The 14,007-nt window shown below is 41.9% G+C and overlaps 1 protein-coding gene across 1 annotated transcript in view; it reads left to right on the top strand.

Moving 5' to 3' along the window:
• ANKRD17 (ankyrin repeat domain 17) overlaps positions 1-13,537 on the top strand; it is a gene marked incomplete at its 5' end in the record, with an annotated part of 47,132 nt that extends 33,595 nt beyond the window's left edge. Inside the window, 12 exons of the mRNA XM_010012162.1 lie at positions 171-266; positions 1,318-1,434; positions 2,266-2,437; positions 3,103-3,553; positions 4,255-4,410; positions 4,646-4,795; positions 5,279-6,927; positions 8,826-9,023; positions 9,719-9,967; positions 11,044-11,219; positions 11,547-11,711; positions 13,366-13,537. Coding sequence (XP_010010464.1) covers positions 171-266; positions 1,318-1,434; positions 2,266-2,437; positions 3,103-3,553; positions 4,255-4,410; positions 4,646-4,795; positions 5,279-6,927; positions 8,826-9,023; positions 9,719-9,967; positions 11,044-11,219; positions 11,547-11,711; positions 13,366-13,425 — 3,639 coding nt within the window. The remainder of the gene's footprint in view (positions 1-170; positions 267-1,317; positions 1,435-2,265; positions 2,438-3,102; positions 3,554-4,254; positions 4,411-4,645; positions 4,796-5,278; positions 6,928-8,825; positions 9,024-9,718; positions 9,968-11,043; positions 11,220-11,546; positions 11,712-13,365) is intronic.
• Between the last annotated feature and the right edge of the window lie 470 nt (positions 13,538-14,007).

The following is a 14,007-nucleotide window of genomic DNA, read 5'->3' as shown; positions in this document are numbered from 1 at the left end:
TTTCTCCCTAGTTTAGGAGGTGATGAAGATTAAAAAGTGAGTGTTGAGGACATGGTTTGAAGGAGGCAAAAATAAATATTTTACAAAGAGTACTTGGAACAAAGTGTTTATTAGTAAAGTAGAAGCAGCTGGCATGAAACAAAATGTTGTCCTTGAAATCTGTTTTTCAGGGTCATGTGAAAGTGGTGCGCTACCTAGTCAAAGAAGTAAACCAGTTCCCATCGGACTCGGAATGCATGAGATACATAGCAACCATTACTGATAAGGTGAGATTGTAAGAAGGGAAATACTTGTGAAGGACTAGTGCTGCGACTCACCTTTAGAGTTGATGTTATGAATGGTCTTTAGCTTCCTGGCACACCGGATTTCAGCCAAATGATGAATCCCATTGGGCTTTTTCAGAAAAAAATGTTGCAAAAAATAGGAACACGCACCGACAAAACTTCTGTGGTGTCAGAATAGTAGTAAAGGAGGTTTTGCTTCTTATCTCTGCTTCAAGTGTTCTCCCAGCCATTACCTCACTCTGGTCTGCATTCCTCCCTTTTGAGCAAGTTTATACTGAATTTATGTGGCTTTGCAGTGGGCTGGAGGTTACAGAATTAACTTAGGCTGTGAGTGCTTGTGAGCTTCAGTATGAAGATTTACAAACTTGTATGAAAAGCTTGTATTAGAAAAAAGATGATTGGCAGTAAAGTGGTTTCTTACTTCATATGCTGCTTTTTGCTGTGGAGATTCGGGTTTATTTGGTTTATCTTCAGTCCACATGAACTAGGCAAAAACTATTTTGTAGTAGGGCAAAGGAGAATAGCAGCTGGTGCAAAAATATGGTCCTAATGCTTCTATCTCTTCACTGCCCTGCTGTGCTGCAGTTGAGTTGTCTTCTTTCTGGGCATCAAATTATGACGAGAATGTTGAGGCTGAAGAGGTGCTAATGTTTAAATTGGTATGTGTGATGTTGCCAGTGGTTGTGATCACTGTCTGCTTCCATGATTCTAGGCAGCCTCTGAATTAACATACCTTCACTGGCATACTGCTAGTACAGGTTTGTGAGCAGTACTAGAATATTCACCTATTTCCCAGGTGTTTTAAATAACCCTGACCTTGCTTGATGATATATTTTTATTTCTACAGTTGCTTCACCTTTCAGACCCTTAGCCTTATATATCATTAAAATTTTTGGTTTTGATTATGGGCATATGTTATGAATGGCCTTTGTACATCACATCTGTGACTGGAATATCAGTTTGTAAGGCTGGGCTTGAAGAGGAGCTTACTGGAGGGAATCAGCTCTCTGTTTGAAATATTTCATCATTTTAGGAGATGTTGAAGAAATGCCACCTGTGCATGGAATCAATTGTTCAAGCCAAAGACAGACAAGCTGCTGAAGCCAACAAAAATGCAAGCATTCTTTTGGAGGAACTGGACTTGGAGAAGGCAAGTTTAAAGAGTTTGGAGCTGTGAATATTTATTTGATAAAATTCCGATTTCACAATTCTACAAGCTTGTAAGATCGATGAAAATACATATTAAAGTGTGGAGTGTGTGTGAGTACTGTAATTGGAGTGTAGAGCTGAGCATCTTGTTCAGGTGAGCTTTGAACTTTGCTTTTACTATGAGTTGAATAAATTGGATTAAGAAAGTCCAATAAAACTATTTCTTCTGGGATAATATTATTCCAGAAGAAGAATACACACCAAAAGAAGTTTTCTTTTGAAAAGAGTGTATTCTTTTGTCAAGTGCTTGACAGATGGGCATTTTGCAGACACACTGGTATGGATTTTAAGTCTAAACCCTATTTTGTGTCTTAAATATTAAAAATAATATACTAATAATGTTAATAGAACCATAGTATTGATTTAGAAATCTAATGGGAAAATTTAAAAGTACAAGTATAGCATTAAATGGACACATGCTTCATATTCAACCTAGGTGAAACCATTTCATGTCTGGTCTTTGAGAGGGAGGTGGGTGGTGTTTGGACTACCCTGTTGAGACACAAAGAATCCTGAATGCATACCATGGCAAACTCTGACTTCAGTTTAGATGGTGTCTGTTCTCTGTTTCTACACTAACCTTCTGTTAACATGAGCAAGCAATCTGTTTGGAAGAAGTAAATATCTAAAAACATGGTATGGTAGAGAATTTAGCTTGTATTTTGTAAATACGTTAATCTAAAATGGAAGTTCAGCTTCCTGGGGAAATGGAAAACATTTCTTGAAATGGATGGGACGTGCTGTAATGCTGTTCCATGTGCTTGACTTGTAGCTAAGGGAAGAAAGCAGGAGACTGGCTTTGGCTGCCAAAAGAGAGAAAAGGAAGGAGAAAAGGAGGAAGAAAAAAGAAGAGCAGAGACGAAAACTAGAAGAAATAGAAGCAAAAAATAAAGAGAATTTTGAACTTCAAGCTGCTCAGGAGAAAGAGAAGCTAAAAGCAGAAGGTGACTTGAAATATTTTAAACACAGCCTTGATTTGTATTCCTGGTATTTCTTGTCAGAACTGGAATGTAAACTTTCTTAGGACCTGAGTTTTGCTCTTGTTCACCTTCTCTTTTAAGTTTGTAGATTAGCACAATGGTCCCGATACTTAAAACCAGGTCAATTATAAGCTTACAAACAGAATGATAATAATGATTAGATGAAAAACTGGCAATATGGAAATTCCATATCAGTCTCTTATCTATAGAAAACTGCTTCTTCTGCATCTTGTGGTAATGAGTTTCACGTCACGTACTGAGAAATGGTTTTCACTGATCACTCCCTCACTCTGACATGCTGAAAGAAAGGGAGGATGTGACAATTATTTTGTTGTTTCGTATGTTTGTACCCTTATTGCTTGTGTCTGTCTTCCCATGTCTGAATTCCATTTCACAGTTATTAAATTGCTGCTGCATTTGTTCAAAAAAAATTGTATATCAGGATAAACAAGGGGAGAGGCTCCATGGTATGATAGATGTCCCCATAGCTAGTGGTTATGCATGTTTCTTGAGCTGTTGTAAAGTTAACTTGTGAGTCATTTGATAGGACAGGTGCAATTTGGAAGACAAACTCACTTAAGTTTCCTCAAGCCAACTAAATTACTATGTTTTTTTAACTTTTCCATCAGATGATCCAGAGGTCCTGATGGAGCCTCCAAGTGCTACCACTACAACCACCATAGGTATATCTGCAACTTGGACAACATTAGCAGGTTCCCATGGGAAGAGGAACAACACTATCACCACAACAAGCTCCAAAAGAAAAAACAGGAAAAACAAAGTGACTCCTGATAATGTTCAGATTATATTTGATGATCAACTCCCAATTTCCTATAGCCAACCGGAAAAAGTGAACGGTGAATCCAAGAGCAGTAGTACTAGTGAGAGTGGTGACAGTGACAATATGAGGATCTCCAGCTGTAGTGATGAAAGCAGTAATAGCAACAGCAGCCACAAAAGTGACAATCATTCTTCCACAGCCGTTACTAACACACAGAGTAACAAAAAGCAACCGTCAGTTCTTGTCACTTGTCCAAAGGATGAGAGGAAAGCAGTTACTACTGGCAAATCATCCATCAAGTAAGTTGCTGTGACCATCCATGCTGCCTTAAGGTAGTTGTTGCCCTATGTGTGAATGTTGTGCCCTTGTCTTCATAGACTTGCTTTCCTTAATCCATTGTCAGGAAGTGCGTGAGGCAGTGTATCCTTGCTCTAGTGTGTACGAGGAGTATAAACATTGTAGTATGAACTTGAGCTTAGGTAACAGGTACTGAAGCAAGAAATATAAGGGGGTGGGACTTTTAAAGGACATGTAGTGACAGGACAAGGGGGGATGGTTTTAAACTGACAGAGGGGAGATTTAGATTAGACATAAGAGAAAAATTCTTCCTTGTGAGGGTGGTGAGGCCCTGGCACAGGTTGCCCAGAGAAGCTGTGGCTGCCCCATCCCTTGCAGTGTTCAAGGCCAGGTTGGAGGGGGCGTGGAGCCGCATGGTCTGGTGGAAGGTGTCCCTGCCCATGGTGGGGACTTGGAACCAGATGAACTCTAAGGTCCCTTCCAACCTAAACCATCCTATGGTTCTGTGATGCTATGAAACATGACTGTGGATGTGGAATTAAGGAATTACTGGAGTATTTTGACATGTAAGCGTCTCAATTCAGCAACTTCTTCGTAGCATAGTGCTTTTGTGGTGAAAGACAAAAATGGGATGGGGGAGGGGGTTGAAGAATGTATTTTGGTTTTTTTACTGCATAATGATGGCATCTGACTTCTTTTAAAGGTTGCCAGAAGTTATTAGTGAAGTGGCGAGTAATTCCTTGTCTACATGCACAAAGTCTGGTCCTTCTCCCCTTTCTTCTCCAAATGGCAAGCTCACCATTGCTAGTCCTAAACGTGGTCAGAAAAGGGAAGAAGGATGGAAGGAAGTTGTGAGAAGGTGAGCAAAATATTCCACTAACTTCCTCCTTATTGATGTCCTTTTTCAGAATGGTTTCTCTAGTGCAGCCTTCTCTGAGGTTACTGAACAACCTTCTTAACCAGACCTGATAGAATTCATGATTGTTACTGCTGAAGAGGTTGAATCATGAGTTATAACATTGTTTTGACCAACCTGCCCATTTCCTCATGTGTTGGAAGGATTTTCCACTTTATTTGGTTTTTTTTTTGTGTAGGTCCAAGAAGGTTTCTGTTCCATCAACTGTAATCTCCAGAGTCATTGGCAGAGGAGGATGTAACATCAATGCAATCCGTGAGTGCACAGGAGCACACATAGACATTGACAAACAGAAGGACAAAACTGGAGATAGAATAATAACAATAAGGTAAGCAGGCTGCTTGATTTGCTGGTTCTGCACGGGGTTACCCATTGTAGAACACTTTATTGTGTGGAAAAATGAAAAGGCTTGACTTCATTGTCCCTTTAAAGATGACTTCTGGACAGTCAGTTCTTTGAGGGGAGACAAATGGGGTGGGGAAACTGCAAACAATTGCCAGTTGGTACCATCGTGTTGGTACAAAAGACTTGAGATGAGCATAAATGTTAGGATTCTGCATTTAGACTTATTTAGATGTTGCTAAACATGAACATGTATTTAGGGAAGTAGATATTTTAACAGTTTTGGGGTTTGGGGCTGCTTAAATAATTGTCAGCAGCAAGAACATGATGAGCTCAGTCTTCAGATGGAGCGTGGTTTTCTTTCTGTGTTAGCGCAACAGAAGATAGGCTGGATCATGTCTTGGAGCTACTTGGCTATACTGTATGTAAATGCTTTAGATGCACTTTCCCTTTTCCCTTCATTTTATAGGGGTGGCACAGAATCAACAAGGCAGGCCACGCAGTTGATCAACGCTCTGATTAAGGATCCAGATAAAGAAATCGATGAACTTATCCCAAAGAACCGGTTGAAAAGTTCGGCCGCAAACTCGAAAATGGGGTCATCGACACCTGCCGCCAGTACAGCTGCTAACAGTTCTCTCGTGGGCATCAAAGTGACCACTGTAGCTGCTTCGTCAACATCTCAGACTGCCTCCGCACTCACCGTGCCTGCAATTTCTTCAGCATCCACTCACAAAACCATCAAGAACCCGGTGAATAACGTTCGGCCTGGTTTCCAAGTCTCTCTTCCATTAGCATATCCTCCTCCACAGTTTGCACACGCATTACTTGCTGCTCAGACTTTCCAGCAAATCCGTCCACCTCGGTTGCCCATGACACACTTTGGAGGTACTTTCCCACCAGCTCAGTCCACATGGGGCCCGTTTCCCGTTAGGCCATTGAGCCCTGCAAGAGCTACCAACTCACCAAAACCTCACATGGTGCCTCGCCATAACAGTCAGAACAGTGGCGGTTCTCAGGTGAATTCAGCAAGTTCTTTGACAACTAGTCCAACGACTACAACAAGTTCAGTGGCTTCTACTGTGCCTGGTTCTTCTGCAAATGGCAGTCCAAGTTCACCTTCAGTCAGAAGACAGCTTTTCGTCACGGTGGTGAAGACATCGAATGCCACGACAACCACGGTGACAACCACAGCAAGCAACACAAGCACAGCGCCTACGAACGCCACGTATCCAGTTCCTACTGCCAAAGAACACTACCCTGCATCTTCCCCCTCATCTCCTTCTCCTCCTGCGCAGCCAGCAGGTGTTTCCAGAAACAGTCCTTCCGACTGTGCAGCAGCCTCTCCCAACAAAGGTGCGCCTTCATCTGATCCCGAAGTGGGTAGTCCTCCAGCAGTGGAAACAAGCAACTCAACCAGCAGTAGGCAGCCCAATTCCAGTACTGGCAGCTCATCCGTGCACCCTGCTCATCAGCAGCCTTCAGGAGCTCCTCTGCCAGAGGCAAGACCCCCTCTTCAGCAACCTCAGGTTCCCACACCAGATCCTCGCATGGTTGTGCCTCCGAATTTAGCAGCAACTAGCTCATCTGCTCCCGTGGCAGGTCCAGCTAATGCCCTGATGACCTATCCCATGTCTCAGACATCAATAGGGTCTTCTCAGCCTGCAGCTAAGATGGAAAGCCCGGCTATCAGGCCACCTGTCCATGGAACCGGTAGCGTCCATAAGAATCCAGCTCCTGTGCAAAATTCTTCTGTCGCAGTCCTCAACGTTAACCACATCAAAAGGCCCCACAGTGTTCCTTCGTCGGTGCAGCTCCCTTCTACCTTAAGTACACAAAGTGCTTCTCAGAATTCAGCCCACCCAGCAAACAAGTCCATGGGTAACAATTTCAGTGCTACTTTACCATTTGGGCCCTTTAGTACGTTGTTTGAGAACAGCCCAACGTCTGCGCATGCCTTCTGGGGTGGTTCCGTTGTGTCATCTCAGACAACACCAGAATCGATGCTGTCAGGAAAGTCTTCATTTTTGCCAAATTCAGATCCTTTACATCAGTCTGATACTTCCAAAGCCCCGGGTTTTAGGCCACCATTACAGAGGCCAGCTCCGAGTCCCTCAGGTGAGCCTCTGTTTTGTGTTCATACCTTAATAATACACCCAAATAACTGCTGCATGTTTTTATTTTGAACGCTTACGTGTTCTGCCTAAGCTTCTGTGGTCATTTAGAGTAAATCACTGTCCAATGTGCAATGGAAGGCCGCTCTAATAATAGTTTATTTCTGTAAGCAAAGTTGAGTTCAGCTTCCTTTTTAAGTAACACCTCTCAAATGTAATAACTGTTTCTCTCTCAGCTGATGACCTGATAGAAGTCAAGCTGAAGCATTCTTCTTGCCATCCAGTTTGCTCTTCTGCCATAGCACAGATAATAAAAACACTTCGTTGTGGTTTCAACTTCCCTTCCCAACCACTAGCTAATAACTATTCCAGTTTGTGATAACCTACTTCTTGTCCTGAGGCTGCAAGAAAATATGCAGCATCTTCAAAGTGTTAAGATGATAAAAGAGCTGTTTTCATGTGAACTTAAACTAAGAGGTGTTTTCTCTTAACTACTAAATTTGATCAGAAAAGCTTCATTGCGTTGACTTCCTGAATTTTGTTGAGACTTCTGCACAAACAGAAGCCAAGGCGTTGTCACAGATCTTGTTCTGTGAAGCTTCCAGAAAGAATACACACAGTTTTGTACCATCTGTGCCTGTTCTAGGTAGGACCTGTGGGGTGTTTTGTAGGGAGTGGTGTGTTAGTTTATAGGAAAGTAACCTCTGAAAGCCTGAGAAATTTGACCAAAAGTAAAGGTTGGATCTTGATTGCAGAGGAGGCAGGTGCTGTGCTGCTTCATTCTTCTGCCTGGCACTGATGAAGGGATTTATTATTTTTCTTGTAACTAATACTACAAATGTAAATCTTTTGTCAAATGCCTTCCGAGCCCAAAACCTGATTTATAGTGTCCAAAGCCTCCTTTTGTCTTTCCGAAGGCTTAGTTTTTGCTTCTAAAACCTCATTTTAGGCTTCAAAGGCTCATTTTTAGGGTCCAAAGTCTTGGGCTTAGTTTGCAAAGTCTCTTTTTCAGATTCCAGCATGTCATCTTCAGGATCCTTTGTGTCATCTTTAGGGTCCAAGCAGCCTCTTGAGTGTCCAAACCCCTCCTGAAGGGCTCAGACTTCAGTTTTAGGTCCCAAAGTTCTGATTCTGGAGTTGAAAGACAACTTCTTATGCCCCAAACCCTTGTTAGGGTACAAACTGCTCATAGACGGATCAAAGTCTTGTTTTCTTTGAGCAACCTAGTCTACGGAGGGTGTTCCTGCCCATAGTAGTGGGTTGGAACTGGATAAGCTTTAATGTCCCTTCCAACCCAAATCATTCTATGATTTAATATTAAGGGGATAGTAATTGCTGTATTATGAGTACCTTGGCTAATTGGTACTATGGGGTCTTAATAAAAAATCATTTTCTTAAGTAAGTTAGAACTTATTCATGGTTTGGGGGAAGGAACACTGGAATGTTGATCATGGTGTACATAGACAGCATTCTGTCAAAAAAAAAAAAGGGAGAAAGTCTTTAAATCTTCAGTAGTATTTGCGCCATTCTCATTACAGAATCATATTATCTAAGTATACAGAATATAAATTCCAGGTCAACAAAATGCCCAGTTACTTTTCCAGTGTCCAGTTGTGTATTATATTCCCTTAATTTAATTGCATTCAAGGTGCCTGCATGGTAACATGAGAATCATTCTTGATTTATATATGTAGTGCAACTGCCACATGCTGACAAGACTCACAGAGTATGAAGCTTAAGACACCCAGTTCCCTTGGGGAAAATAGTAACAATTCCCCACTCCCTCCCAACAATTGACTGGGTAAAAGTTTTCCTTCTCTCTCCATTATTTCCATGATATGGGTGACTTCTTTGCAGAGATCTTGGGGTTCTGGGAGTCACCTGTGCCCATTTCTCTCCTAGGTATTGTCAGTATGGATTCACCCTATGCTTCTGTGACACCTTCTTCTACCCACCTGGGTAATTTTGCCTCCAACCTCTCGGGAGGTCAGATCTACGCACCTGGGACTCCTCTTGGTGGAGCACCTGCAGCTGCTAATTTTAACAGACAGCATTTTTCCCCACTTAGTTTATTGCCTCCATGTTCATCAGCATCAAATGGTGAGTTCTAGTCAGTGTTCTTTCAGTCACCTTGCAAATAAAAGGTTGGGCTTTTGGTTTGTGAAGGTAATACTCCAAGTGTGAGTTGCGTAAACCTTGTAATGATGTTTTACTAAAGCCAGCATACAATGGCGATGGCTTAGTGTCCAGGAGAAAATACCTGGGGCAAGTTCTGGTACCTTCCTCCCCATGTTGCCTCTGCAGTTTTGGCTACACATTGGAGTTTTTGGACAAAACCCAATTAAGCTGTTGAGTGTTGGCTTATTCAGGGAACAAGTTAATCTGTTACTGGGAAAAATGACAAAACCCAGGAGAAAACCCCAAACCAACAATAACACAGGTTTATTTTACTATGCTTTTGGATATAATCCTTCAGTCCTCCACTGCTGTTCACAGTAAGGCTTAGTTAAGGTTTTGAACTGCCTCTTGTCGTCAGTTCTGGTGTGTGTCCAGTAGCTGAGCTGACAGGGCAGGATAATCGTTTAGTGTAAAAGAGTAAATTGATGGTGAATGTGTCTTTGCTCCGAAAGTAAAACCATTAAAATTATCCCGAATTGTTTGCTGTATGAATCTGGTATTAGCAAACTATCCGGTTTCAGTTGTTCGATATATGGCTTGACATTTAAGCGTAGGTTTGTGGTGACTTGAGACATTCTGGTTGTTGTTACTAAGTGTTTTCATTGCTCTTCTTGCAGAATCTCCTGCTCAGTCGGTGTCTTCTGGAGTAAGAGCACCATCTCCCACACCTTCAGCAGTGCCCTTGGGATCAGAAAAACCCAGTAACGTTTCTCAGGACAGAAAAGTTCCTGTTCCAATTGGGACTGAACGGTCTGCACGTATTAGGCAAACTGGAACATCTACTCCATCTGTTATTGGGAGCAACTTAGCAGCTCCAGTGGGACATAGTGGGATCTGGTCCTTTGAGGGTATAGGTGGCAATCAAGGTATGTAAAGGGAACAAGATGTCCCTATGCTTGTGTTTGACCCCAATATTGTATTTTCCTAACTTGTCTTTGGAGCTGGAAGATGGCACAGAAGTGAGTGCCTCAAAATGTAGGAGTGCTGTTGACAGAGGAGTTGGAGCAGGGACTTCTGTTTGCTCTCTTCCCACGTAACTGTGTTGTAACAAGGTCTCCGAAAGCCTCAGGGGTTGTGAAACACCCTGGCTGTGAAGATCTGTTACTCCAAGCAAGAAGTAACAGGGAAAATAAAACCACAGGGTTGAACTGAGTGTGAATCACTGGATTTAGGAAGAGGGGAAGTGAAGATGTCTCAAGATAACTGCATTTTATCTCTGTAGGTGAACAGATTATTTTGTGCAACGGAAGCTAATATTTAACGTGAATTAGTAGCCTGCACAAAATGGGATTTCAGTTTTCCTCTCTTGTTGAGTATTATAATGGCTTCAGAAATGTTTCTCTATTCTTTCTCTGCCTCTCCAATTATAATTTCCTTGTTTTATTTTGAAAAATTGGATTTCTGGGTGTCTGAGGCTTGAAGTGTACTAACAATACCAAGCTGCCTCTAATGAATTTGTGTAATTAGAACATGAGCACATGTTTCCAGCTGGTTATTTGCTGGGTTAGCTTTTCAAAAGTACTTCTCTGTCTCTTAGTTCATTACCATTCTTTCATGAATTATTTAATGAAGTGGAGCAAATGACTTTGCTAGCTTATACCTACCCTTTTCACAGTACCAAATATCACAAGGGATTGAAGGTTTTAGAGGAGGAAGAGTTAGCACAAATGCCAGCTTTCCCGTTCAAATGAAGGAAAAAGCACAGAGGTGACACTTAGGTTGCATATAGCCGTTGAAAATGCCTCGCACTGGCTCAGTGGGGGTGTGCAGGTGCCATTTCTGATTCTCTCCATCCCATGCACACCTAAGTTTTAATGTAAGTAGATGCAGAGGAACTGCAGAGCAAATGCCACTTTAGGAAACATTCAAGTATGCATTTAGACTGGAAAACGGCTGATTAGCAGATGTCATTTAATGTTGTTGCTCTCTTCTGTGTTGCTAGATAAAGTGGATTGGTGTCACAGCGGGATGGGGAGCCACATGATCCACAGGCCCATGTCTGATCCTGGGGTGTTCTCACACCAAGCCATGGAGAGAGACAGCACGGGAATTGTAACGCCTTCTGGTACATTCCATCAGCCCGTTCCTGCAGGATACATGGACTTCCCAAAAGTTGGGGTAAGGACCTTCTTGGACTTGATACTTGTGGTACTACACCATTTCCATGTTGGCACATGAGGCAGATGAACTACACGGAGGTATCATTTTCTGTGCTAAAATGCTGATTGGGCTTCACAGTACTGCAGAAGCACCAAGCTAATAAAAAAATAACTTGTCCATGATGCAGTAAAGAGATCCATAGAAAGGTTTTTCTTAAATTCAGGCATTTCATTACTGCTTTAAGACAGAGTTTCTCTAACTGGTATCCCCTTTTGTCATTCTGCGCGTGCTATAGTAGCAATGTTTATGAACACTTAGCTGATTCTTGCTTTTTCCTCCCCTAAGGGTCTGCCTTTTTCTGTGTATGGGAATGCAATGATTCCTCCTGTAGCCCCCATCACAGATGGTACTGGAGGCCCTATATTCAATGGGCCTCATGCTGCTGACCCATCTTGGAACTCACTGATAAAGATGGTTTCAAATTCCACAGATAATAACGGGCCTCAGACGGTAAGTTTTCAGTTTTTATGTTCTCAATTTTGTTTTGACTTAAGAAACAGTGTGGGGAAGATAAGATCTTAATGGTTAGTATGAAAATACACCGTGGTGTTTCTTTGTTTTGCTCTTGGTTTTAAGCAGCTGATACAGGCCCCCCCTCCCTCCCACCACTACAGCACTGTTTGTCAGTGTTTAGTGACAACTTCTAAATTTCAGTCACCTCTCCAAGATGTGTCCCAAGAAAAATCAGTGTCATTAAGTTAAGGCAGTTCTAAGGATTGTGCTGTTTGTTTCAGTGAATACCTGTTTGCTGGAGGATTGGGAAGTTGGCTTCCATCTGAGCTTAGCGAAGCTGCCTATTTTATCAGGGTAGGCACCTGGTTAATTACTGCTGATCAGTTTTCTTGGTGATGTTTTTTAAGCAAGTCTGGATAGAAAAGATAGTTCTACACTGTATATTGTGTATAAAATGATTGTGATTTCTCTCTATGCAGTTCTGCATTTGGGAAAACACAATCAGCTTGCTTTTATTTATTTACTGTTAGGTAAGTTTTCCCTTCCCCAGAAGGGCAAACAGCATTAGTTCTGAGGGATTGTTGCCAGGCTTTGAAAGGTCTGATGTCTTCACTGTGGTAGCAGTTGACGTGGGAAGGGAGAAGTAGCTCTTCTCTCTGCTGCTCTGATCTTGCCTGGGTTATAGGCTTGTCCACTGAAGGTTATTTATGTATAGGGATTATGTTCTCCTAAATCTCTTGTTGGTACATACCCAACAACTAATATAATGGCTCCTCAGTAGCTCTTGTTACATTATATCCGGTGAGCTCTGTTGCTAAATAAAGATATTTCTGGATTTAATTTCCTTGAGAGCCCTCCAGGCTGCTAAGAGCAGCTCTCAGCACTTGCAGGTAAGTGTGCAGACGAAGCAGTCTGGTTTTAGCTACAGTTCATGCATTGTACTGAAGTGGCTCATATCTGGTATGAGGCTACTTCTGGTTTAGGGAGAAGACCTTGTCCCTCAAAGAAAGCTTTAGCTGCTTGTCTTTGGGTTTCTCCAGAGCTGAGGGTGTTGGTGTGCACTGGGGGAAAACAGTTCAGGGTGCCAGAAAGCAAGTTCTTGGAAATTCAGACAATCTAAAGTAAAGAGGAAAGATAGTCTCTTGCTCTTGCTGGAAGTCTTCAAGCATTCTCCTTGCCAAGAATTTTGCACATGAAAAGTCCTTTTACTTCTCCTTGGCAGTTTAGAGGAAGCACTTGTTTTCCTGGGTCTAAAGGGAACAGTAAAATACATATTAGTGTTGCTGTGATGGGGGAACTAGTGGGCATAAATAGCGTTGGTTTCTCTTTCTGATTTTGGGATGAAGGGAAGCAGTTCGGCCGGGTGGGAGTACTTTGTTGCACTAAATAAGAGGGAAGAGGAAGATGGGCCAAGGTGAAAAAGTACAGGCAGAAAAATTAAAGTCCCATTTCCCTGTTTTCTCACCTGAATTACAGCAGGATAGAACAAGTGTGGAAAGGAACTCTGTGTGGTTTGATGTGTTGCCATGTTGTCTGATGTCAGGCTTTGCTTGGGTGCAGAGAAAACCGTAAGCACTGCAGTTTAACTTTGACTGCTGCTCTGTTTTGAGTGATCCAAAAGCATGGTGTTAAATGAAGCTTTCTCTTTCAGGTGTGGACTGGAACTTGGACACCTCACATGAACAGTGTGCATATGAACCAACTGGGCTGAGTGGGATCAACTTGCTAGCCTTGAGATTCCTTTTTGGCAGAGGAAAACACAAGTGACAGAAACAGTTTATGTGCTCCCAGATCATTCTACTGATGTGCTTGACTGAAGTGTGTAGGCTTTTTGCAGAAGAACTTACTAACTGACCTTTTTCTGTGAACATTGTGACCGCCCATTCCCCACAATCATACGTTTCAACTTAGTTAGCCTTTATTCTTTTCTTTCCCCCTTTTTTTTTTTTGTTTTGGGTTTGGGTTTTTTTTTTTCCTTTTTTTTTTTCTTTGTTTTGTTTTTTGACATAACTTTCTGTTGAAGCTGTTCTTTGGCTGGTTGGTTTTAGTACTGTAAACTGCTTCTGAGCAAACACAGAAATTTAGCAAAACTTATGTAAACTTGATCCTGAAGTTTTAGAATGGCAAATAAATGTACAATTGTTTACATAACAAATGGCTAAGCAGAAAGTAAATTTCAATATGTCAGTATAGAGGCTCTACTTTATGTAGACTTAAATTAATGTGAGATATGTACCTTCATATTCAGAAATCTGGATGTTTCCTTCATACATTAAACTATTAATAAGCATAA

The sequence above is a fragment of the Nestor notabilis genome, unplaced genomic scaffold, assembly GCF_000696875.1.
Source record: "Nestor notabilis isolate BGI_N333 unplaced genomic scaffold, ASM69687v1 scaffold15633, whole genome shotgun sequence".
NCBI classification, from domain to species: Eukaryota; Metazoa; Chordata; class Aves; order Psittaciformes; family Psittacidae; genus Nestor; species Nestor notabilis.
The sequence above is the reverse complement of the archived record's forward strand: the minus strand, read 5'-3'. Positions and strand labels throughout refer to the sequence as shown.